The 25673-nt window shown below is 57.1% G+C and overlaps 1 protein-coding gene across 3 annotated transcripts; it reads right to left on the bottom strand.

The window, feature by feature from the left end:
* Window positions 1–1303: 1303 nt before the first annotated feature.
* On the bottom strand, window positions 1304–25623 carry TMEM63B (transmembrane protein 63B). 3 transcript variants are annotated; one of them, XM_086706958.1, is made up of 24 exons: window positions 25500–25623; window positions 18687–18869; window positions 18320–18399; window positions 18017–18058; window positions 16951–17041; window positions 15493–15530; window positions 14417–14559; window positions 14253–14304; window positions 13686–13794; window positions 12903–12973; window positions 9941–10021; window positions 9344–9467; window positions 8381–8514; window positions 8101–8238; window positions 7825–7978; window positions 6812–6918; window positions 6458–6544; window positions 6189–6254; window positions 4732–4894; window positions 4057–4162; window positions 2910–3077; window positions 2565–2680; window positions 2329–2409; window positions 1304–2057 (listed from the first exon to the last, which is right to left on the bottom strand). In XM_086706958.1, the coding sequence occupies exons 2-24, from the start codon at window positions 18843–18845 to the stop codon at window positions 1866–1868; spliced, it is 2502 nt and encodes an 833-aa protein (XP_086563084.1). In that variant the 5' UTR covers window positions 18846–18869; window positions 25500–25623; the 3' UTR covers window positions 1304–1865. The 3 variants fall into 3 exon arrangements, with proteins under 3 accessions (XP_086563084.1, XP_086563085.1, XP_086563086.1); XM_086706959.1 differs by lacking the exon at window positions 25500–25623 and adding an exon at window positions 23209–23228; XM_086706960.1 differs by lacking the exon at window positions 18017–18058.
* Between the last annotated feature and the right edge of the window lie 50 nt (window positions 25624–25673).

Here is a 25673-nt window from a genome sequence, read left to right as displayed (position 1 = left end):
ACGCTCTGTCTCCCTCTCTTTCAAAAATAAACATTAAAAGGGGCGCCTGGGTGGCTCGGTCGGTTAAGCGTCCGACTTCGGCTCAGGTCATGGTCTTGCGGTGTGTGAGTTCGAGCCCCACGTGGGGCTCTGTGCTGTCAGCTCAGAGCCTGGTGCCTGCTTCAGATTGTGTCTCCTCTCTCTGCCCCTCCCTCACTTGGGCTCTGTCTCTCTCTGTCTCTCAAAAATAAATAAATGTAAAAAGAAAAATAAACATAAAAAAAAAAGTGAATTACAGTTGGGTCTGGGGATGTGGGAGATTTGACTGGGCAGGAGACTTGTCGGGTAGGGCCTCAGGCACTCCTGAGGGGGAAGGGACAGACAGGCTGGGGGCCTGGCTCACTGAGATTCTCAGAAGGGCTTTCCAAGATTCCTCTCAGGCCGGTAACCTTGGACAAACCCCGCAGCCTCCCTGAGCCTCCACAAGAAGAGGGAAAATGACACCTGTGTTGCAAGTGCTATTAATGATCACAGAATTAATTCTAGTTGACGTTTATTGGGTGTTTCCTACGGGCTAGGCGCTGGGCCAAGTGGGCATCTGGCCTATATTGCCTCACGTAATCCTCCTCGCAGTGAACCCATGCCTGACCCCTGGAGTGAGCTCTCTGGGGAGTAAATGCTTTAAAACAGGTAACATAGTCACTCAGCAGGATTCCAGGCACATCACTGCTCGATATGTTATGGCAACAATGACAACAAATAATAATGGCATTATTTGCGGGACTACTGTGGCCCCATTTTCTGGCCTCTCTCACCCTCCAGAGCCACCTGCTGAGCCCCTTTCTAGAAGCAGCCCTCTGGGGATCTTCCTTCTCCAGGAAGTCTTCAAGAAGACAGTGGGGAACCTGTGATTTTGCATGGCCTTTCTCCCTGAATCTCCATCCCATCTGTGTGGCTCCTGGGGATTCGGGTGTGTGGGTTTGTGTCCCTGTCCCTCAGACTGAGTGGTCCTACAGCTTCCTCCGGGCAGGGGGTGAAGACAGAGCTGAGAGCTAGTAGATGCCAGAGCAGGGTGGCGGTGTGAACTCAGCAGGCTCCGCCTGCCTGAGACTCCCCTGCAGTCTCCCAGGCCCATTCTCTCCTCTCCCTGGGGAAACTGAGGTCCCGCACAGGAAGTCTCTTGCCCGGGGTCCAAACAGATCTTCCAGATACAGGAGGGTGGTTGGTCCCTAGCCCACGTGTCCGGGGCGGCAGCACAAATCAGACACGTGCCTCAGAGCTTTTCTTTTTGTTTTTATTTTAAAGGAAAAAAAAAAAAAAACCAGTGCAAAAACCCATTTTCCAGTGTCAGCCATACCCACCCCCCACCCCTAGGTCACCTCCCTGGCTGGGGGCCTGACTCTTCCTCCCACTCAGCAGCCCCTCCCCTCTCATGCAACCCACAGGGGCTGGAGGCTCCATTTCCCTGGAGTGCCAGGTCCCAGGGGGCCTTGGGGGGAGGAAAGAACTGGGGGGGGGGGTGGCCCCTGATATGCCTGCCCCCCCCCAGGTCTCCAGCCATGGCACCAGGTACCCCTCTTGGCTCTCAATAACCCTTCCTGACCATACTACTAGCCTGGGGGGCACTGATCTGGGGGAACCCTGTCCACACCCCTCTTTGCCCCGGGTCCGGCTCGGGGCTCTCCTCACTGAGGTTGGGGGGGTTCCCTCCCTCCCTCCATGGTGGGGGGAGAGTGGTGGAATCCCCAGGTTTAAATACCTTAATGAAAGCAGGGGATGGGGGGAGGAAGGGGCTTTAGATCTAATAAATTATTAGCGTTTTTAGTGTCCATGGGGGGGGGGGTTGGGTGGGGGCAGGGCGTGGCCTCCAGGGCCCCTCCCTCCCCTTACTGGTGAATCTCATTCTCTATGAGGCTGTCCTCATAAGACGGGAAGTCTGTGTCCGTGAGGCCATCAGGTGGCATCAGCAGCTCCTCATCTTGGGACGAGGACAATGGGGGCTCATCCCCTGAGCTTCCAGGACCCCCGTCCCCTTCCCCGTCCACCTCTGAGTCCTGCAGCACCTGAGCGATGTATTTCTGAAGGGGGAGAGGAGTAGAGGGTGAGGGTGGACAGCTGCTCCTGGTGGCGAGGGGTTGACTGGGGGAATCTCAGGGTCTCCAGGAAGCGGGACGGTGATCTTCCCCCCCAGGGAGAGGTGGGCAGACCCCTCAGTGAAGCCAGATCTTTCCCTGCCTCTGGGGTCTGGAATGGGCTTCACTTTCTGAAGGACTAATGGAACCCCCAACTTTGGATTGAGCCTCAGTCAGAGGCTCCTCCCCACCTTTGGCCATGAATCGGGGCACTCACCGCAGATTTGGGGACAGCTGCAGCAGTGGGGGGCCGTCCATTGCTTCTGGAGTCCACAGTATCTGTCTCCGTGTGCTCAATCTTGAGGGGTCCAGAATGAGTCAGGGAGTGGGGAGATGTCCTTGGCTCTCAGCCACAATCATGACCCTGCACCCTCTTGGCACCCCTGCCCTCAGCTCCCACCCATCCCCTTGAGCTTCTGCCCTTAGCCATCCCCTGCCCCCCTGGCCCCACACCTTGTAGTTGTGGGCACTGAGGTATTTGAAGTGTCCGAAGCAGACGTGGCAGAGACAGATGACGATGGTGATGACCAGGACCACGAATGTGAACATGGACGTGGGGGCTAGGAACCCTGGTGGGGGGGGGGCAGAGGATGGGGCTGCTACCTTTCCTCTGGGCACCCCCCCACCTTCGCTACCTTCTGAATGCAACCACACATTTCCATGTGCTGTGGCTTCTCCCAGGTTCCTTGCCTGTGGCCCTTGGCCATCATGGACCCTCCCATGGCTTGCTCTGCCTTGACTCTGAATGGGGGTCCCCCTCCCCCAGCTCCCTGAGGCATGTGGGGGGGTGGCCCTCACCCGTGCGCATGGTGGAGAAGAAGAGCAGCCAGAAGAGGCAGAGGATGGGTGCGGCCACCACCTGATTCACGGCCCCTGAGTGGATCTTCTTGTCCAGCTTGGCCGGCAGGTAGGCGTAGTAGAGATTGTACCTGTCTACCAGGTGCTTCAGCAGCATGTACATGAGCCCTGGGGGAAGCCACACGGGCCCTGACCTCGGAACCAACGCCACCGGACCTCGGTGTGTCCGTCACAGGTTGTCCCAGTCCTACCGAGATCGCTGAAGGGCTGGCCTCCCTCCTCCTGCCCCAGCCCCAAGCCCGTCGCAGGATCACAGACTGTCCGCTTCCTCAGCTTCCCTGCTTTGTTCTGCTGCCCCTCGCTAAAAACCCTACTATTAGAAGTCCATTCATTTGGGTCAATGAGCTTCCTCTTGAAACCCTTCTTGGTTTTTTTCTACCCTGTCCCTAAACAGATGGGTATAAATTAGATGGTAAGTTCTGTTTTCCTGGAGGCTGAGGGAATGGGAGCTTTCAAATGAGGACAAGGGGGTTATTTTGGAGCCTTCAATAACCAGGGAGGGTGGTTAAGGGGTTAGGATGTTACCAGGGGGAAAGGAGAGGTCACTAGTAGGGCAACAGGTGAAGAGAAACTTTGCTAAATTTCAGAAGGAAGAGGGACTTGTCCAAGGTGCACAGTTCAGCTACAGTGGGTCTCTGTGAGTGGCAAGAGTCCAACCCCACCCTGGAATCCAAAGGTCTTTCCTGAGCTTATGGGACTGTGTCCACGTGTACCCGCGGATGCTGTGTAGGAGTGACAGTGTGCGTGTGTGTGTGTGTGCACATGTGAATAACTCTGTGGGTATGTGATGTGTGTCCGAGCATGTCAGTTGAGTGAAGGCACTTGGTGTGGATGAGTATGGCCATGTTGGGTGGCTCTGCCCAGGGGCTCAGCACACCAGCTGGAGCCAACCTGAGCTGAGATGGTTTTCCCCCTCCTCCCCCCAGGCCCGGCCCCAGACTGAGGCAGGGACCGGGCGGGAGGCCCGAGGGGCCGGCCTCCCAGCCGGGGCCCTGTCCACTCAGGGCGGCCTGCCTTACTGGAGTGAAGCGGGTGAGGTCCTGGGTCCCCCCGAGCAGGGCCCAGGTCCCGGCGCGGCGGTGCCTACCGAAGGGCACGATGATGGGGCAGGTGATACTGTAGGTCATGACCACCGTGAAGACGCACATCATCCAGGCGTAGGCTGCGCCAAACTGGAACTCGTAGGCCTGATGCTGGGGGGGAGATGGGCAGGAGGGTGGCTCAGGGAAGGGAGGGACAGACTAGAAGGGCACAGGGCAGGTGGGAGGGGGCAGGGGGCCAGGAACGAAGCTGTGGGGAAAAGGAACCCAATATCCAGGTGGGGCAGGGCAAAGCAGATGGAAAGAGGGGCTGTGGCTAAGTCAGGGTGGGTACAGTGACGGGGCATGGGGGGGTGGGGGGGGGGCTTTGAGAAATCAGGTGCTGGCAGGTTGGTAGGCCTGGGAATGGGATGCCCAGAGACCTCATGTGGGGTGAGGGCACAGGGATCCTAGGTCTAGGGACCCGGACCTCCCCCAACTCCCATGGGAACACTAGACTGTCAGAATTGGCAGGTGCCTTCGGGGTTCTCTATGTTGATCCATCGTCGCACATATGGGTAAACTGAGGCTCCAGAAAGGAAAGGGAAAGCCCAAGGCCTCGGAACTGGGTCCTGCAACTTCCGGCACCCCTGTGTCCCCACACCCTAGCTGAACTGTCACTGTTTCTGGTTGGGCCCACCAGGGGGCGCTGTGCGGGCCACTGCGGCCCCAGGCGGCCATACCCGCTTCACGTTGCGCCTTTCCGCGGCAGAGCGCGCCAGGCAGAGCCGGATCATGTACATGAGCAGGCCTGGGATGCGCAGCAGGTCCATGGCGTTGCCGATAAAGGCTGAGGCAATGACGTAGTTCACGAAGAAGGCGCCGTTGTCGGGCAGGAACACGCACCTGCAGGCACCAAGTGCTCCAGCACTGCACCCTTGGGAGACCCGGCTGCGGCCTGCCCACTGCCAGCCTGAGAGCACACCACACCTTCGCCCCCAACGCGCCTTCCTCCATGTGGACACCCCAGGTCAGCTCTCAAGCACCTGTGCCCCCGCTTCCCCCCAGAGTGTGAACCCCAGGGGCAGATGCCAGAGTATCAACAGACACCTCCAACACCCTCAGTGCGAGTGGATGCAACCTGGGAGTGTGAGCTCAGCAGTGCGCCTAGAACTTGTGCGCTATAAAGACCCATGGAGAGTGCTCCATAGCCCTGAGGCCACCGGAGTTCAGGGTATGACTGTCTGAGGTCTCCAGACAACCCCCATGAGATCCTAAAAGACCCCCAAGGGCGTGAGCCCTAGGAATACCCAGAAATTACCCCTTAGCTCTTAAATTAAGCCATGGTTATTACCCCCAGAGCGTGAGCCTCAGCCACCTCCAGAACACAAGCTCCAGAGACCCTTCCTCAAAGATCTTCAGTGGGGGAGCCCAAGAACTTTTGTCAGTGCCTGTGACACCCCAAGTGTGAGCCCAAGATGATCACAGATGGCCTAGAGCAAGACCCCTGGAGCTTGTGTCCACATATACAGCCATGGCACGTGGCCCCCCACCCCCACCCCCACCCCCAAACAGCTTCATAGGGCTTTCCAGAAAAGGTGCTCCATAAAGAATTTCACAGTCACACCTCTGGATAAGAGCCTGAAACTTCAGAGGTGTTCCCAGAACCTGTGCCCCATACACATCCCAAAGTATGAGCCCCAGAGTTCCCCGTAAATACTCCAGAGTTGGGAGCCCAAGAGCCTTCCATAAATACTCAGAAGTGTGGGCTCCAGAGCCCTTCAGGGATACACCCAAATCACTCCCAAAGTATGGCCAAGATCCTACTACAGACACCTTTCCAAACCTCCTGAGTGAAACTCGCCTCCCACAGTTAGTCCTAGAATACAAGCTCTAGAGACGGTCAGAGAAATGCCCCAGTGTGGGTCCTAAAGCCCCAAATACACTTTGAAGGTGACCTCTAGAGGGGTTCCCAGAGAATGAGCCCCAACACAGACCCCAGGGATGTCTCCCACGTCTACACCTGAGACACTGTGTGCAAGCTTTGGGATGACCCTGCCACACCCTGTAAGCCCCCTCCTCTTCCCTGCAGCGGGGGGTGGGAAGCTTCGAGGCACCCTCCCATGGGGAAAGGTAGTGTGTCCCAGGCATACCCACCCCCGCCCTCCGGTCTCTTTCCCTGGGGGTCCAGGTCACTCACTCAAACCGAATAGCTGCCTCAGCCAAGAATTTCTTGTCAAAGAGCCAGCGGAAGAAGAGGTCCAGGCTGGAGAGGAGGAGTGGAGAGGTGTGGTGGGAGGCTGGAATGGCCCAGAACACCAGGGGAGGAGTCTAGTCCGTGAGCCTCTGGGGATGCCCCCCCAGACCTGGGTCCCCCCGCTCTGTGAGGGAGGTAGGAGCCTGAACCGTTCCCCTCGCCCACCCTGCAACACCCCCACGCCATCTCCCATCCCATTGTCTGCGACCTACCTGCTCAGTCCCAGTGAGGGCAGGAGCAGCACCATGAAGATGAGGAAGGTGTAGCATTTGTGCATGGTGGTCCTGTTCTCCCCGGAGCTGGGGCAGGGGGCATGGGGGCAGAGGTCAGGAGAACCAGCCCCCCACGCCTGCTCCCCTAGCCAGGATGGTATCACAGGAGGCCCCACTGGGATGGGGGCCGCCCAGGGTGAGGATGCCGGCCGGCATCCCTTCCCCAGCAGCTCTGGGGCCGCCTGGGGCGGGGAGGCTGAAAGGGAAAGCGCTGCCTGGGGGCGGCGGGGTGGGGGTGGGGGGACGGGTGCACACCTAGGAGGGCCAGAGTGCAGTGAGTGTGAAGGGTCTCACCGTGTCCAGTGAGCTTCGAAGAAGGCCGAGTAGTAGACAATGGTGGGGAGCAGGGCCGAGAAGCACCACAGCAGCAGGGTGGGGAAGAATTGAGTGATGATGGGGTTCTGCAGTGGGGCATGGGGCTGCGTTTCAGGCAGGGGCAGCGGCCCCGGTCCGGCTTGCTTTGCTTATTGGCCCCCTCCCCCACTGAGCCCCAGGCCCCGCAGCTCTCAGGGCCCCATGACAGACGTCCAGAACCTGTGGGGGCCAGGGTCTTATGAATAGCATCAGTAGTTAGCACTTGCTGAGTATCTACTAAGTACCCAGCATCGATCACATGCTTTACGTGTATTGAGCCTCACAATATTACCCCATTTTACAGATGAGGAAACTAAGGCAAAAAGAGATTCAGTAGGTTACCCGGCTAGTGAGGAGTGAAGGGGGGTGGAATCGGAACCCAGAAAAACCGGGTCTTATGTCTTTTGCTCTTATCAGTCAGTAATTTTTTAAACTATCTTCCTTTGGACTTTGAGACTCCCAAGGAGGTATGCCGTGTGCGTGGCAGGAGAGGTGAGGGGAGAGCTGGTGGAAGTGACCGTCACTCTATTGCCATCTGAGCAGCCTTGCTTTTCCACACTGGGTTTCACGTAAGAGTCTTTTTGATAAAGGCACCAGAATCTGAGTTTGGAAGCCAGAGATGTAGTCTGAACCTCCATTCGTTTGTCGGAGAGACTGGGGGATGAGAAGGGACTGGCCCTGGGCTCTCTCTCTTCCCCGGTGTCTCTCTAGATGTGTGCAAACCCAAGGGTGGTCTCTGCTAGGAGAAGGTGGCAGGGAGCCCCAGGGAAGTTCACAGAGGGCTTTACAGCCCGTGGTCGTGTGGGAGTGCTTGGTGCGGCTGGGCTAGAAAAGCAGGAGAGGAGCCAGACTGGGCAGGAGGGTGTTCTGGATTCCCCCCGAAGAGGGATTCGAGGCCTGGCATCTGTGTCTCCTGACACAGCATAGAGGGGTGGGGCGGGGCAGGGCCTCACATTGAGGTACTCCACAGGCTTGGTGACGTTGAACTTGTCCATGGTGGTGATGATGATGGCCGGGGTGGTGAGGAAGAAGAGGAGGATGAAGAGGACGACATTGATGACCAGGCAGCGCAGCCACCAGATGAAGCCTCGGATGGACAGGTGCTCCCTGGGAAGGCAGGGGAGAGGGTCATCCTAGGGACCGCATGCTGATGGTTCCCGGTGACACCTCCCCTCTACCCACTGGAGCCAGCAGGCCCCACGGAACGTGCCCCTGCCACCAGCGCTCACCAGTAGATATTCTGGGGGTCGGGGGCGTACGACACGGTCCAGTTGGAGATGTGCAGGGACTCGCTGCAGGACGAGGAGCGCGGCTCCCCGCGGCAGGTGCAGCCCTGGCACTTACACACGTTGAAGTCCTTCAGGATGCTGGGGGACGGGCACCGGTTACCAGGGCGCCAGCCGCTGGGGACCCCACTGCCGACAGCTGGCCGTGAGCGTGGGGACCCGGGAGCCCCAGCTGGTCGGTGGGGGGCAAGGACTGGGCTGGGCAGGCAGGGCAGGGGCTCACATGGCGGTGATGGTCTCATTGTGGAAGGTGACAAAGGCCATGCCAAGAGGCTTCTCGTTCACCTTCTCCTTCTCCCGCTTATAGTCCTCTTTCAGCTTCTGCTCCAGCTTTGTGTAGTACTCGATGGCCTCCACCTGCCGGGGTGGGGAGGGCGGGTGAGGCGAAGGTTCTGGTCAGAGAGCCAGGCTGGTCCCCACCATGCCCAGCGGCGCTGCCCCAGGGCTTACTAAGGGCCAGGTACTGCTTTAGGCTTTCTATGTGTTAACTTGTAATCCTCATAAGCCCAAGGTAGGTACAATTAGCCCCATCCTACAGATGAGGAAACTGAGGCACAGAGCAGTCAGGAAACTCGCCTAAAGCCACAGAGCTAGTAAATACACCACAGCACTGTCCTCTTGGCTGACCTCTTCTGACTTGGTCCCTGAAAACTTGGTCACTGGAGGGATGGGTACAAACCCAGTAGTGGAACTGGAGCTTCAAGGACTGTAGGAACAGGTGGGGACCTACTGAGGGAGGGTTGCGCCCTGCTCCCCATCCTGGCACCCTACCTCCAGCCCCCCGGCCGCATGGCCTTGCCTCCTCAGGGAGTCTGTTTACCGTTGGTGTTTTTTATTTATTTCTGGGGGGGGGGGGGGGTACAAAGGATCTGAAGCAGGCTCTGCATTGATAGCAGTGAGCCTGATGCGGGGCTTGAACTCAAGAACCGAACCGTGAGACCATAACCTGAGCCTAAGTCAGACACTTAACTGACTGAGCCACCCAGGCGTCCCTTATGGCTGTTTATGTTTAAGACCCATTTGTGTGTATGTGTGTGTGTGTGTGTGTGTGTGTGTGTGTGTGTTCCCGGGGTCGTGGGACACGCACCTGGAATGTGCCCATCTCTACTGTGATCTGTCTTCCCAAGATCTGTCCAACCCCTCCCGTATCCAGCAGGAGCTTTGGGGGCCTGAGGTCACCTCATACCTGCTCACAGCCTCGCACCACGCAGCAGCAGAGGTGGCCACAGGGCTTGGGGTTGATCATGGTGGGGACATTCTCCTTGCTCTGGAGGTTTGTGAAGTAGAGCTTTCCCCGCTCGGCCTTCTTCCTGTGGGATCCAGGGGTCCAGTCACCCACCACCCAGCTGGGGCCAGGAATGGCTGGGAGGGTGAGTAGGGAGCCCAGCTGAGGGGCCACCTAAGTCCACTCCCTGAGGACAGGGGCGATCTTACTCTTGGATCTGCTTAGAATGTATGGTTCAGGTATGTCCCCATTCCAGGGTCTTCCCACCCATCCCTTGAGGGCCAGAAATTCTTCCTATAGTCTGGCCTGAAGTTTTCATACTGTAGATGGAGAAGGGGATGTCCTTGGATGGGGTGGGGATGGTGGGCTCCTTTCTTCTTGCAACAACCCTAACCTCCAGGCTTTGCTCTTTCCAGAGCTGGATTGACAGGCAACCCAGGGGTTGAATTAAAATCAAATGCCCTGGGAAACACCTGGATGGGGAGCCAGGTTCCCCTGTGGCAGCTGAGATGTGCTCTATAATAGGCAGGGGCCCCCAGCTGTCATCCCCCCCATTACCTCTCTGCATCGAGGAACATGAGGCGAGCCACGTTGTAACACGGGCGGGCTTCAAGAACCGTGCAGTTGGGATAGGCCTCCCTGAAATACAGTCCACCATCATCTTCTGCGGCGACCCTGCCCACCTGCCCCCGACTTGCAGCTGCGACCGTGAAGACATACACCCCCAATTCAAGATCCCTCTTTCTGGTCTACAAAAATGGGAGCTCCGTTAAGAATGAAACTTGGAAATTCCTCCCTGTGTTTAACTGAGCAGCAGCGGGGAGCCTTGAGGCACGGGGACCTTGAGCACACCCCGATGATGACCGTGGATGTGAGTGCACCCCCGCATGGCGCTAGGGGAGGCCACGGCCGTGGTCTGACTCTTGTTCAGAGTTCTGACCTTTCAGTTGAGAGAAACGGTTTCTACTCAGGTTGTTCTCTCAACCCTGTTTCCAGAATACTTGGTTACAGTCCAACACTTAGCCTTGCCTTACGGTCCAACTGATGCCAACCAACCCACGGCCCGGTCTGCAGACCCAAGACTGACCTTTTAACCCTGACCCGAGATTGACCCTCACCTTGCCCTGAAACCGAGCAGAGAGAGACTGTATGTGACTCTTGGTGCTGGTACCTGGCAGGACTCGAGGGGTGCCTGCGGCTCCTTCTCACTTCTCATCACACACTGCTCCCTGCTCCCCAATCTAGACTGAGCCCCATCGTTAAAAAAATTTTTTAAATGAAGAACCACCAAGTGTTAACAGATGCACAATATCTGGTTCCCAAAAGCACGAGAATTTGCAAACTTAAATCTGGGATGCGGTCCTTGAAATGCACTACAGACTTTTCCCCCCCACACGGTGTTACTCTAACCATTTTAGGGCTCCTCTTTGGAAGGGCCTGGAACCCTGTGGCAGGCTGAGCCCTCATTCTCACCCGACTAATCTCTAACCCCTTAATCCCTGCCATGCAGGCTCTCTGATATTACACACGGGATATTCCCTAATTCTGCTGGGTCAGTCCTCTAATTCAGACAGACCCCAGACCTGGATCACAAGCCCTACTCATCACCATGTGCTCGGGCCTGGGCCAGCAGCTTAGACATACTAGGTACTCAATAAACATGCGCTGAATGAATGGATCCATGAGATGGCTGTTCCCTGATGCTCACCTCCTTGACCCCTCAAACTCCAATTAGGACCACAGTCTCCCCCCCACCCTGCTTAGAGGCTGACCACTAAATTTTAATCACAGTCTGCTTCCTAAACAAAACCGTAGATTGACTCCTGAAACAGCCGGAACCACGAGCTCCCCACGGACACCCATCAGGCCTGGTTCTCCTTTGTCTCCCTGGTAGGAAACACACAGTAGGTGTACGATGAGTGTGTGCTGAATGGATGTTTGGTTAGCGGGGTTCACTTCCTCACTGTGTGCAGGGCCCTGTCAGCATGCGCCCCGCTGCTCCCCCCCCCACTGGAAACAGCAGCCCTTCCTGACTCCCTCACTCTGTTCCTCTCCCTGCTTTGGTTTTCCCCCTGGCACCCACCCCTACTCGACGCAATGTCTGTTACTAGTTCGTTTGTTTATTACCTGTCTCACCCACCAGAATGCCAGCGGACAAGGGCAGGGGCTTTCTTTCTTCGTTTGCTGCTGTAACCCTAGGTCCCCCTCCAGGGCGGGTGCCCGGCAGGTGCTCAAGAAGGATTTGTCATTAAAGGACTAACCAGTACAAGCTGACAACTGATCCCAACAGGACAGTGATATTAAGATGCCACCTAATTCTGAGCACACACTGTCCTTAATCCTGACTCGGACTGCCCCCTAATGCCGATCACAGCTGGGAATCCAGACAGGATCCCAAGTCGCTCTCGTACTGACCGAGGATGATCTAATTTTGACCGCTGTTCTCGAACTTCTGTGTGGGCAGGGCCTGTTTCTAATTTATTTATGCTTGGAGTACAGAAAGTGATAATAAATGCATGTTGAATGAATGATTATCCGTCCGCTGATGCTGATCACAAACCACTCATTTGCCTGCAACAAAGGGGTCTGCAATCTAACCTCGGCCAGATGCTGACTCCCAATCCTGTTCTGATCCAGAACAACAACTGGCTTCTGATCCAGGCCAACTGGCTGTGGATACAGACCTCACTAAGTCCCGATCCTGAGCAGAGATTGAGCCCTGATCCAAACTGCCAATGTCCCTTATCAGGACCCCACTGGCCAACTCCTAATTCTGGCCACAGACTGGCCTCAGACCAATCTCTGATCAGACCCTGGACCAGCTCCTGACGCTGTCCTCCACCATGTGAACCTCCTGAGAGCTCAATGATCTTTCATTCGTTTCTATGGTCCCAAGGCTTAATATCATGAGAAAGTCTGCTGAGCACACAGATGAATGTATGACAGGATCCTTAATCCCGGATGCGGACCATTCCGGCTACCTGGAGCTCTTAGAGGTGTATATTCCCCTTCCCCTCTGAGACACAACTCCAGAGCTGAAAAGAGCCTGAGAACACATGCAGCTCAGGTCCCCCCGGGCTCCCTGAGGATCCACTGAAAGCCAAGAGCTCCCTGCCAGTCTGCACACAAACCCCAGAATGTCACGTACAGTTTTGAAGCCACACACCTTGAAGGGCCCTTGGATCCCAGGCCAACAACCCATGACCCAGTTCAAGCTGAGAGGGGAGGTGGAGTGGTGGGGGGGGTGGGGGTGGTGAGAGAGAGGAGGGAGGGGATGTGACATACACTTCCTTCTCTCACTTTACAAGTATTTCTTATATTTCCCCTGCTGTTGGGGGCGGGGGTGGCTATCACCCAGCCCTGGTGCTAGAATGCCCTGGGGTCACGTAATCCTTCAGTGGTCTAGTCTCCACCCTGTTGCAGCCCAGACCTCAGCCGGAGGGTGTGAGAAGTCTGAGGGGCTGAAAGACGGAAGAAGGGCCCACAGGACCTGGGGTTGGGGGTAGGAGTGGCCACTCACTCAAAATGCTTCTTGATCTTTTCTGACTCTGCATATTTGGAGATTCCATTGATGAAGAGAGTCCGCTTCACCTGGGGTGAGAGGGGAGCGCATGTACCTTCCAGAGGAGGCTTGAGAATGCCAGCAGGGCGCATGTACCTTCCAGAGGAGGCTCGAGAATGCCAGGAGGGCGTGGGGAATGGTGAGCAGAGAGGAGCAGCTGGGTGGGAGGAGGCCTTAGGGATAAACCAGGTTCCAGGGAAAGCAGGGGAGTGCATCTAATTGAAATCAGGCAGGAGCTTAATGGAAGAGCCATTTGGTCTCTCACTCCTGAGGGGTCATCCAGGGCGAGGGAGGGGGTACTACTCTCTGACCCTCAGGCCACAAGGCCCGGGCACCCCGTGGCTGCTGTGGGGTGGGCATTCAGTACTGGGCTGGTAGATGGATGCGGAGAGGGAGGGAGCATCCCAAGCATGGCATCACCACTGCTGTTTCCCCAGGGCCAGGCACAGCACGGGTGATTTCCACGCCTCCTATCACCTACCCACCCCCCGCCCCCGCCCCCCCCCCCCCCCCACCACCCCCATCTTAGGAAGGTTCTGCTGTTGTCTCATTTTACAGATCAGGAAGCGAGGCTTGGGGAGGTAACTTAACTTGCAGCATAGGGGCTCTTGAGTTGCTGAGCCCGGAATGAAACCCAGGCGGCCTCACCCTGGCACTGACACCCCTTAGGGCTGAGGGGAGAGAGGCCCAGAGGGAAGGGAAGAGGCTGGGGGCGGGGCAGGCCGGCTGGGCTCTACTCACTAGGTCGTCCTCCTTGTAGCGCATCTTAGAGGTGTGTCTACGCATGCTGTAGACGGTGAGCAGCAGGTACAGGAAGGCGAAGGAGGTGTGCAGCCATAGCAGGTTGTTCCTGGGTGGGGCAGAGGGGTACATGGAGCCACCGGGGCCAGGAACCCACTCAGGCGGCCCCCAGCCTCCCGGTGTGAATTCAGCCCTGGTTCAAGGCCCTTCTACTGCCAGTGGTCTTCTGGCACTGGCCCCCTCACAGGGCAGGCCCCATACTTCACACCGTCCGGGTCCCAAGATTATTCCACTGCAGTTGAAATGTCCCCAAGAGGTCATCTCTCCCTGCCCTGTGCACTGGCTACACTGTCCCCTAACTACCCCCTGCCATCTTTCCCTGGCCTGAGGTCACACAGCAGCTTCTTTATCTGGTCATCTCTGGGGACTCCCAGCAGACATCCACCTACTCTGTCTCCAATCCAAGTCCCCAGGGCCCCACATCCACCTCTCCCCACAGTGCTCCCCCTCGCACCCCTCCTCATTACAGCTGGACTCTGACCTCACTGACTGGCTTCCCAATCTTACCCTGATTTCAGGTTGGCAATGGTGGTTCTCCCGAAGCTGTAGGCATTGTTCTCTGGGGGTGGGAGGGGGCAGGGAGAGGGAGAGGATGATGCTGGGGTCAGGACGCCTGCCCTCCTGCCCCCTCTCCTCCCTTCCCCACCCCACCCATCCCAGCCTTCACTGACCCAGCAGGTCCCCTGAGAAGTTGACAGGCAGCACGATGCCCACAGAGAGGACGCCCACGACGACCAGCAGCCCGATGATGTGCCGCTGGAAGGACAGGTAGTGCACAGCATCGCCCCCACATTTGTCCCGGATCTCATCATCCCTGCAGGCCCAGGGCAGCAGAGGAATCAGGTGAGGGCCGGGTGGCAGAGGGGCCACAGCTTGCCTGCCCTGCCCACCCCCAAGTCCACCCTAGCCCCTGCCAGTCTGGCAGCAGTATGGGGGTGGGCGGGGGTCTTTGGGCCCCCTATTATTGGGAGGGGGGATGAGAAAGGGAGAGGGAAGGGGAGGGAGGAAAGGAAGGAAGCAGGGAGGGAAAGGAGAAGAGGAGAGAGAGGAGGGGAACAGAGGGGAAAGGGGAAGATTGCAGAGTGGCCGAAAGGGTAAGAAAGGGCCGGGAGTCGAGGGGGTGAGGAAAGGGAGGGTGGGTTGATGGAAGAGGTTGGAGCAGGAGGGAGGACGGAGGCTGGGGACAGAGCAGCGCCTCACGGGTGCTGGAGAGACACATTATGTGGTGCACCTGGGGAGGGGCCCTGGGGGCCGGGGCGTGGGCAGTGGTGGTGCTGATCTGTCTGGGCCTCCTGCCTCTCTCAGCGCTCACTGCCTGCCTGCCGCACTCTGGCTCGATCTCCTGACTTCTGCCTGCTGGACACTGGCTCCTGCCTGTTGCTGGCTGGCTGCTCCCAGCCTGCCCGCTGCCCCCTGCCCCGCTGGCTGCACGGAGGCTCTGAGGTGGGGGGCGCTCTGGCCTCTGCCCTCACAGGGTGGCAGGGGTGCGGAGAGCTGAGGGCAGAGCGGGCCCACCAGGCAGGGGGGGCATACAGGAGACCATGGGGTAGAGTGAGGCCAGCTCAGGGGACAGCAGAGGCCAGGACCCCAGGGCTTGGCCTCCTGGAGGAGGGAGGAGGGTGCTGGGCTGGCTAGGAGCACTAAGGCCCTCAAAGCTGCTGGCTTCTGGATTTTGTAGGGAGGTAACAGGTTCTGAAGTTTTTATTTGTTTCTCTCTTTCCTTAGAGCCTGAAGACTGTTCACTTACTTTATCCTGAAGATGGCTGTCAGCCAGGAACAGAAACCCTGGAGTGGGGGGGACAGAGGGCTATCAGCTGGAGCCCCCCACCACCCCCACCCTCCCTTCCCCCTCAAATCCCACCTGCCCCATTCTCATATTCACCTCCAGGCTGGGCTCACCTTGGAACAACTTCCACAACCCCCCAAAGAAAGCAGCTCATCCCAGAGGGGGAGAGGGAAGGTGCCAGCCCTCAAAGGAGAAAGGGACTAAGGCCAAACTGAGTTATCTGTGGATGCTCATGTCCAGAGCTACATATCCCCGCCAAGAGTCAACGGGGCAGCGCAACCAAAGGAAGGCCTGCAGCTGTGTGGGTCAGCGTAGGGAGGAGTGGGATTCAGGGTTCTAGGAGAGGCAGTGGGGACTCCAGACCCAGACAAGAAGAGTTTGCAACATGGCTCTGCCTACAGCAGAGGAGCAGGCCAGGCTTCCCGAGTTCCTGCCACCTTTCTCCCAATACGGCCCAGAGGGACCAACCCCCGGGTCCCTGTGAGCTTCAATCTCCCACCCTCAAGCCCCCAGGCCTACCTGCAGCAGAGACCCCACTGAGAGCAGGGTCGGGATACAGGGGGGAGGGCTGGGCAGAGAGAACCCTCCCTCACCTTCCTACCAGTGGAAGGTCCAGGCTTAACACAGGATCGGGGACAGAGGTGCTTCCAGTTAAGATGCAGGACTGTGCTGCCTGCTGCCAACATCACCTGAGTCTGGGGACCATGTGGACACCTCTGGCGGGCAAGGGTGATAGCTTTGCTTTGCCACTTACCGGTGTGAGTCCAGCTCAGGAAGCTGACAGGCTTCTTCTACTATGGCTGCTACAGGAGCTGTTGCCCCCAGGCCACCCAGCCCAAGCCGGACTGCCCAGGGCCAGCCTAGGGCCTAAAGATTAGAGTTCTGACTAGGACCCACACCCTGGCAGGACGACAGGGGCCAGGCAGGTAATGTTGGAGTACTGGGTCTGGCGTGCATGAGGGTCCGGGGACTGCTGTGAATCGCCTTATCTGTAAGGACCTCTGCCACTCAGCCCCAACCCACAACTGGCCCCATCTAGACGAGGGCCACCAGCCTGCAATCTCTGAGCAACGCAATGAATTCCTGCTTTTGCTCCATAGGGCAGAAAGGCCTGTTATTACTTCTAAAACCCTAAGGAAGAAGGGGTCCTTGGGATTAACAGGTGGAGACGGGCGCGGGGCTCTACATGGTGCAAAGTGTGGGATTCACAATGTTAGGTCTGTGCTGATTTGGAGGCTGGCGTGGAGTACAGAGCGAGTCTGGGTGGCCATCCTGTGGCTCTTAGACGAGCACTGCCCTTGCTGAGGAGAAGGCCACATTCCAGGTCCTTGACTCTGTATCACTGGAGGCTAGAGGCTGCTAAGCCCCCTGCCCCGGAGAAGGAGCGGGTGGCTAACAAGTCTGGGGGAGGGCACTCACATTGTCTCTTTGGTCAAAGTCGACGGAGCTGGAGACAGACGTGAGACGCTCATACCGGTCATGACTGTCCCCGTGCATAGCTGAGGCCACACTGGGGGTGGGAAGGTGAGAGATCAGAGAGCCTGGTGAGTCTGAGCTCCTGGGGAGCGGGACTGAAGTGGGGGGCTCCCCCTCCAGAGCTCCAGGGGCTAGACAAAGCACAGAAAGCGCAGAGGCTGAAGCGCGGACGAACGCCTGCCTTCTCCCTGCCTCCCTTAATTGCACCTCCTTCCTTCAGGGCACCTGGAGGGCACACCAGTGCAGGGCAGTGAGTGAAGGGAGAGGGTGTCTTCATCTTACGCCCTGGAGGCTGGAGCGAGAGTGTGAGGAGGCCCTGCATTTCTGGGGCTGACCAGCAGGGGACGGGATAGGGGGGTGACAGAGCCAGTATTATGCACAGGGCAATGGGGAGCTGAAGGAAAGGATGGACTAGGAGAGCCCCAGAAGGGCTGGAGGGATCAGGGGCTGGGGGATGCCTCCCAGGTGGGACCCTACCCTCCCTCTTCCCTGACCCCAGCAGCTGCTACAACTCCAACGCCAGTCCTATAGACAGAGACGATGATGTGGCACAAAAGCCCAGACTCGGGGCTCCGTGGGAGGCCCCCCTCCCAGGCCTCCAGAAGGGGTGAGCAGGGAACCCTGAAATATGAAGAACTAGTTGTTAGGGGATGGCAAGCCACTGGGGACACCCAATCTTGTCTCTGGGACCAACAGGTGAGCATCCTCTAAGTTTCCGGGAGGACAGCCCCTCCAGCCTGGCCACCGGCCACCATGGAGAGAGCCAGACATATGGGGAGGGGCTTTTCCCAGGCAGAAAGCCAGAGGGAGAGATGGGGGAGCGAGGCAGAGACAAGTTGGGAGTCCCCTGCTCTGCAAAGCACACCGCCTGCGTTAGTCCGAAACATGAGCCTGCAGAGGAGAAAACTGCAAAGAGAAACCAGTAACGAGGCAGGAAGAGAAAAGAAGCATGAGAGAAGAAAAGAGAAAGCTGGTTTAGTGGGGATGAGGGGGCAGGTGCCCCACATACTATTCCTGTTCCACTCGCTCCCTCTCCTGCCGCCGCCGAAGCCTGGGGACAGAGAACAGACAGGGTTAACAGGGGAGGGGGGGAGGGTCCCGGGGGACTGACAAAGGACACAGATCCAACTGTAGGCCTTCATGTCCCCCATGGCTGTTCTGGGACTGGTCCCTCTTCATCCCCCTGACAAAGGGGGATGAGAGAGGGCTGGCTCTTTCCTATCCCCGAGGAGTGATGGGTGTGTGTTGAGTGAGTGACAGTGAGTGTGCATGTGTATGTGTGCAGGGGTGAGGGAGAGTCCCCAAGCCTTACCTGTCTGCATCTGTCACCAACGCCAGCCGCCCATAGTCCCAAGCCACCTTCCGGAGAATGGAGAACAAAAACAGCAGTGCCTGTGGGCAGAGGGAATGGTTGGCAGGTAGAGAGACCGTCCACCCACGGGACTAGCCTGGAGGGCAGGGGCAGAGGGGCTGGGATCTGGCCTTAGAAAGGGCTGACCCTGGCTTGGGTGAATGGTCAGAGGCTAGGCTTGGGCTGCGTGATACGGATCCCTCCCATAGTTAAGCCTGGGGAGTCAGGGTCAGGTGGAAGAGTGGTTAGAGCTGCAGGTGTTAGCTAGCTAGGTACAGGGTGTGGATGCCAGGCATGGGGGGCGGGGGGGGCATGTGTGGGCACTCACAAGGAAGCACATGAAGTCAAGAGCCAGCACGGTGGGGACACCCCCAAAGGGCAGGCCCTGCAGGACGGTGCTGCGGATTCGGGCACTGTAGCAGTAGTCCTTGGGGTTGCTGTTGTTGAGGGCCGTGGTGCCCAGGGTGGCCAGAAGGAAGGGCAGCATGGCTGCTACTGCCGCATGGTCCTCCTGAGCAGAGAGGACCATGGTCAGCTGGGCTCATCCCCTGTCCCCCTCATGGCTCCCAGCATGAGCATGGGGAGAGGGAGTGAGGGCAGATCACCGGCTGCCTGGGTGGGGGGAAGCACTGGCTTCCAGAGATAAGGGCCTGGGGAGGGGAGGGTTGAGTCACATGGATTTACCTTCATTGGCTCTGAGGCCGAGACCCCACCCAGGGTCTGGGGAACTTGGCCCAGATCTGCACTGGGGAGACTGGTTTTTCTAAGTTGGAAGTTGTGAGTCTCTGCTGCCTACCTCCCACCACCTCCATACACACACACAAACACTCTCCAAACACACACACACACACACACACACACACACACACTTTCATGCTTGCTTTCTCTTTCTCCCTCTCTCTCCCTCTCTCTCTGTCTCAGGCAGAGACATGAGGGAAGATGGGGAGAGGTCTTAGGTCTGAGGGTTCAAGGCTAAAAGGTGGGGTGAGGAGGCCAGGGGAAGATGAGTCAGGAACCAGCTACCTCATCCTGATCTTCTCTTTCTACCTCTATTAGGAAAATGGCATGATTTCATCTGCTTAGAGATTTCGGCACTGTTAATCACTTTCTCGATATAACTGGCTTCAAAACAAAGGAAAAAAAGGGGGGTGCCTGGGTGGCTCAGTCAGTTGAGCGTCCAGCTTTGGCTCAGGTCATGATCTTACAGTCTGAGTTCGAGCCCGTGTCGGGCTCTGTGCTGACAGCTGGGAGCCTGGAGCCTGCTTCGGATTCTGTATCTCCCTCTCTCTCTGCCCCTCCCCTGCTCATGCTCTCTCTCTGTCCCCAAAATAAATAAAAACATTAAAAAAAAAAACAACAAAGAAAAAAAAGATGTTCAGCTTCAGAGCTGGCTCTCTGTCCTCAGAGTAGGGACCTGAGGATGGGGTCAGAGTGTGAAGTCAGTTAAAAAGTTAGGACTTCTGGGTTTGTGTTATCTGCCTGGTCCCAGTCACTCCTGCTTACCCTCATTCCTTTTTCCCTGCCTTGGAAGCAGCTCCTCCCCTCCAGCTTCCTCACCTCTCCAACGATCTCAGCACAAGGGGTCACCTGAGTGGTGTGAGAACTACAACTCCCAGAGTGCCCTGTTCCTGCCTCCGGAGTAGGGCAGGCTGGGAATGCTGTGCCCTCCAGCGAGCTTTTCCATTGGCAAAGGAAGAGAGAGTGGGCAGGGGCCTCTTAGCCTGCCCAAGTCCCCGGCAGCCAGGGTACTGCCCTCCAGCCCGGTTCCCCGCCACTGCCCACTGCCGGGCTGCCCGGGCCCTCTTTGGGCTGGGTGGGTGGGGCGGGGAGGAGGAGGGAAGGGGCAGCCAGCCCGGATACCTGGGTTCTGGGAGTGTCTGGGGACGGAACCTAGCAGGGCTCTGGGGAGGCTCCTACGGTGGAGAAGTGTGGCCGAGGCACGCTGCTCCACCCCGTCCTACTGGGGGCCCCTGGGGGCCCCTTCTGCTGACAACACTGAAACTCTGCCTGGGGTGGGGGTGGGGGTCCCCAGGGAAGAGAGGAAACCAGACAAAGAGAGAGAACAACAAACCGAGAATCAGTGACTGTAACTCTGGCAGCAAGCATCCCCTAGCCCCTTGGGGGGACTCAGAGGGTTTCTCCTGCCCACCGATCCCTGGTTTTCCCCTTCCTGACACTTCAATTGCAGGGGAAGAGGCACCAGCTCTTAAGTGGAGGGGGAAGCTGTGGTTGTTTATATGTTATACTTAGTCCCAGGGAGTCTCTGAAAAGCCTGTATTAAGAAGGCTAAAGTGGTAACTGCCCAGTGTTTATGCCTCCCTCTTCCCTTCCAGCCCAAGTCGCCTTAAAAAAAACCCAAAACCCCATGAATTTAGTAATTACAACAGGCGTCACTTATCTAGTACCCACTGTTTCAAGAATAATACATACACAATTTCGTTTAATCCTCGACAATCCTGAGTTGGATCTTATTGCCATTTTAAGATGAGGGCACAGGGGCTCAGAGAGGTTAAATAACTTTCCCTAAGTCACACTGCTCATAAAATGATGGAGTTCAAACCTAGGTCAACTTCCTTCTAAAGCTAGAACACTGTTCAGGGCACCATGCTTTTCTGATGTGCCTAGAACAGGACTCCGCACAACACAGAAGTTTCATAAATGCTCATTCTCCAGCTAGAGAACACCAGAGCATTGTGGGAATGTGTATGTTTAGGTGTGCAGACATGTGTTGATGTGTCTGTGTGTGTGTTGGGGGGTAGGTAGGAGAATCCGAGGCAGGCTCCAGGCCCTGGTGTGTAAGTTGGGGGGGGGGGGGTGTGGGTGTGCCTAGAAGCTTGGATATGTAAACGTGAGGTGTGTAGAACCCTGCGGTACCAGGGTTAAAGTGGAGGTTAAAGGTAGGTATAGGTATCTTGGATCTTGGGTCTGTGATGGTTGGCGGCCCTCTGAATTAGTGGCCCCCGCCCCCGCTCCAGTATACTCCAGCAATCAAGACAGCCCATTCCTAGTTTTTGCCTCTCTCCCCAACTCCAAGGCTCCATCAGACCAGAATGCAATGGGTACAAACCCCTGGAGTACCACGCACCCCCCCCCCCCCCAGTCCTGTCCACACTGAAAGAAGGTGGAACGTTCTGCGAGCTTCTGCAGTAAGGGGGCCCCATAGGGTGGGTGAAGGTCCAGGTAGATGCTTAGTAACTGAAATTATGGTGTCTATCTGCTGCTTCCCTCTTTACAGTCACAAAGCACTCCCCCCCTCCCCCAACAACTGCATTGATCTTATCCCTGACCCCCAAGGAAGGCAAGGTACTTGCTGGATCAGATCACTATCCCCTCTTTACAGGGGAGGAAGCAGGGGCCCAGGGAGAGAGAAGGGGAAGGACTCACATGAGGTCACAGGGCAGGTAAAGGGTGGAGCCAGGGCCAGTGGCTCTTCAGGCTCACTGGTGTCCTTGGTGCTCCTAATTGTGGGGGGCCGGGTTGTGGGGGGGCTGAACTTCACCTAGGGCAGCTGCTCAAAACTTTTAGGGAGAGCAGCTGGGAGGGTGGAAGAAACTGAGGCGGAATATTTGGGGGGAGGACTAAGTGAGGGGGCAGTTCATCCCCTGGGCCAGGTGTATCCTGGAATTTCTCTAGTCTGACACTGAGACTTTAGCTGGCAGTATGTAGAAAGTGGAGGAGGATTTTATTTATTTATTTAAATTAAAAAAAAATCTTTATTTATTTTTGAGAGAGAGACAGAGTGTGAGCAGGGCAGGAGCAGAGAGAGAGGGAGACACAGATCCGAGGCAGGCTCCAGGCCCTGAGTTGGCTGCACAGAGCCCAACGCGGGGCTCGAACTCATGAACCGTGAGATCTTGACCTGAGCTGAAGTCGGACGCTCAACCGACTGAGCCACCCAGGCGCCCCCAAAATGGCGGAGGATTTTAGTTCTAGCTATCTAAAGGTTGTTATGTTACCATTAAAAAGCGTGTGCATGGTGAGAGTGAGGGAGTTAGAAGGTAAAAGTTTTTTCTTCCAGAGTTACTTGGGAAGATTTCATTTAGGGCTTGGGATCAGGAAGGCTGTGTGTTCTGAAGGGAGGGGATGATGATGTAGGCCAGCTCTGCTACTATGTAACCTGGGCCTCAGTCTTCCAAACTGTAGCAAAGAGGTATTAATATCCTTGCCCCACCCCTCCAAGCTTCACAGGGATGGGCAAAAAAAGTATCTGCAGGGGCGCCTGGGTGGCTCAGTCGGTTGTGCATCCGACTTCGGCTCAGGTCATGATCTCACGGTCCGTGAGTTCGAGCCCCGCGTCAGGCTCTGTGCTGACAGCTCAGAGCCTGTAGCCTGTTTCAGATTCTGTGTCTCCCTCTCTCTCTGACCCTCCCCCGTTCAGGCTGTCTCTCCCTGTCTCAAAAATAAATAAACGTTAAAAAAAAAATTTTTTTTTTTTTAAAGTATCTTGAAAAGAGGATAAATAGTAGCAGGAAAAGGGACGTCTTAAGGCTCAGTCCCTTATGCTTCCGACTTCAGTTCAGGTCATGATCTCACCGTTCTGGAGTTGGAGCCAGAGTCGGGCTCTGTGCTGACAGCTCAGAGCCTGGAGCCTGCTTCAGATTCTGTGTTTCCCCTCTCTCTCTGCCCCTCCCCCACTCGTGCTCTCTCTCTCTCTCTCTCTCTCTCTCAAAAATAAATAAACATTAAAAAATTAAAAAAAAAGTAGTACAAAAAGAATGCATTTATCAAATATTGATTTCCCTCTTCTTCTGTGCCAGGCACTGTTCTAAGTGCTTTACACATGTTAGCTCATTTACTAGCCATCACAACCCTGAGAAGACACTGAGGTACAGAGAGGGTGCAGAACTTGCCCGATGTCACACAGTCAGTCTGTCACAGATCCAGATATGGACCCAGGCAGTCCGGCTTAAGTGTGTGGTCTTGACTGCCGCATGCTGCTGCCCTGGCCGGAGGAGAAGCTTCCATCAGGGACCTGGTGGGGGTGGGGGCTGCCAGCTCCAGCTCTGGAAAAATGCCACACCCTATTTCTACCTGTTTGCCCTCCTTCTTGCCTGTGGCTGCCAGACCCTCCCACTCAGACCGTGGGATTGTGATTTCAGGCTCTATCTAGGATGAGACAGATCTGGCTACTGACCTGGGCAAATTACTTCACCACCCTGGGCCTCAGTTCCCTCACCAGTAAATGGGAATCATAATTTAGTTGTGTGGTTGTTTTGAGAACTAAACAAGATGACTTATGTAAAGCTCTTAATACAGTTCAAGGCACATGACGGATTCTAAAAATATTAGGTACTGTTATTAATAAAGTGTTGGCATAAAAGGGGTTGGTTTAGTGAAGGAAAACTGGTAAAAATCAAAATAAAGGAAAACAGACTTTAACGTGACAGAGCCCCTCAGTCAGGATGGGCTTCTTGTTTAGACTAAAGGGTTTATATGGCCTTCAGGACTCTGCCGCTGAGTGGCAGGGAGTGTTCCCAGACTCTTCAAACATATCCAATCCATCTGTAGCAGACCAGAAAGGTGGGAGCCCAGGAGGGTGATGTTATGCCAAGATGGGTCAGAAGTTTAGAGAAGAGAACCCATTATTGATCAACAACGAGGCAGGGTGCCAGGCTCTTTCCCTGTGTTATCTAGTTGATCCTCATGATAAATCTCGTAAGGAGGTGGTAGTAAATGCACTTTTTAATTAAAACTAAGGTTCAGACAGGTTAAGTAACTTGTCAAGGTCACACAGCTAAAGAATGGCAGATCTGGAATTTGAACTGAGCTCTCCAAGACTCTGTTATAATCGGAGGGAACTTGTAGGATGTCCAAAAGGGGGTTAGCTTCCCTAACTACCTTTAGATACTCACCACCTGCCTTCTGCCTTGCCACATCCCCACCCACCACCCAACCATAGGCCAAGACTGAGTTGGATGAGCCAACAGCAGGCCCCAGCTTGTGCCACCTGGAGCAAGCCAGGGCCTGGACCCTCTGGTGCCCTGGAGGACAGTCACACTGCCAGCACAACCAGGGCTGGAAGCCTGGTAGACGCTCCCACTCCTCTCCTCTCACGGCCTGGGAAGCAAGACTGGGGGTCCCTACTCAAGAGGGGTTGAGCACAGCCTCATTTTTCCTGGGCAGACCCAGGGAAAGGGTAGAGAGTGGTATTGGGTACAGAAGCCCAGACCCTCCTGCCCCGCAGGGAAGTGGAGTGCTGAGCGGCCAGAGCTCCCCCCAGGGGACCCAGGCAGGTGGCAGCACAGAGCCCCAAGGGCAGCTGGCCCCTCTGACCTCTCCTCTCCACTTCCCAAGCGACCTTCTCTTCTGAGGAGCAAGGCGCCAAATCTTTGGGACTGTCCTCGCTAGGCGGTCAAGAAGGCCAGGAGGGACAAAGCGCGCCCCCTCCCCCCAACAGGGCCTTTGCCCCACTCCTTGTTCCGCCTCTGAAGCCTTTCCCCACCGCACCCTCCAACGCAGGCCCGGGCGGCTCATGAATGAACTGCACTGTGCGGGGCGCAAGGAGAGGACACGCTCCCGGGGCCAGTCGCCTCTTCAGCCCGAGACCAGTCCCCAGACGGGCTGGGGGCAGCGGCCGGCCTCCAGCCAGCACCCGCGAACCCTGCCCTTGTCCGAGCCCGAACCCCTGCCCCGGGCAGGCTTGGGGGGGTGGGTGGTTCTCGGCCCCGGGAACAGGAGAAAAGATAAAAGAGACCGAAGACATTGGACTTGGCGACCCTGGAATCCAAAACTCGGGGGCGGGGGCGGCAGGTTCCCCACAGCGGCGGCGAGCTGATGGGGGCGCAGCTGGAACCCTGGAGGGGCATGCGGGGGGACGCGCACCTGGACCCGGCAGGTGGGAGAAGAGTGGCGCTTGGGGGCCAGGGGCGGGGGTCCCACCCCTCGGGATCTCCCTAGGGGTGGGGACAGACGGCGGTGCACATCTGGACCCGCGGCAGGGGTCAGAGGACTCGCATTTGGCTCAGGATGGTACGAGGTTGGGGGCAGCGCGCGGCACCACTGGGTCCCGCGGGCCCGGGCACCTCTGGGTCCCGCAGGAGGTTGAAGGGAGGGGACACGTAGCTGAGTCTGGGGTTTTCTTTGGGTGGTGGTAGGAGCCTCAAAGAAAAGAGAAGGGGTTGGGGAAGGGTCGCGTACTTACCCCCAGGCGCAGACTCGGCTCCGGCTTGGAGCCCCGGGTTGGGGCGGGGCGGGGCTGGGGGAGGGGGAGGGGGAGTCGCTGGGCGGCTCGAGCTCCGGGCTCCTGCGGCGGCCGCGGCAGTGTCCTGGGGGAGGGGGAGCGGGAGGAGGGAGGGGGATGAGGAGGGGGCGGGGC

Source organism: Puma concolor, chromosome B2 (genome assembly GCF_028749965.1).
Source record: "Puma concolor isolate L17-30 chromosome B2, mPumCon1.1.hap2, whole genome shotgun sequence".
NCBI lineage: Eukaryota > Metazoa > Chordata > Mammalia > Carnivora > Felidae > Puma > Puma concolor.
This window is presented reverse-complemented; position numbering and strand designations above follow the sequence as displayed.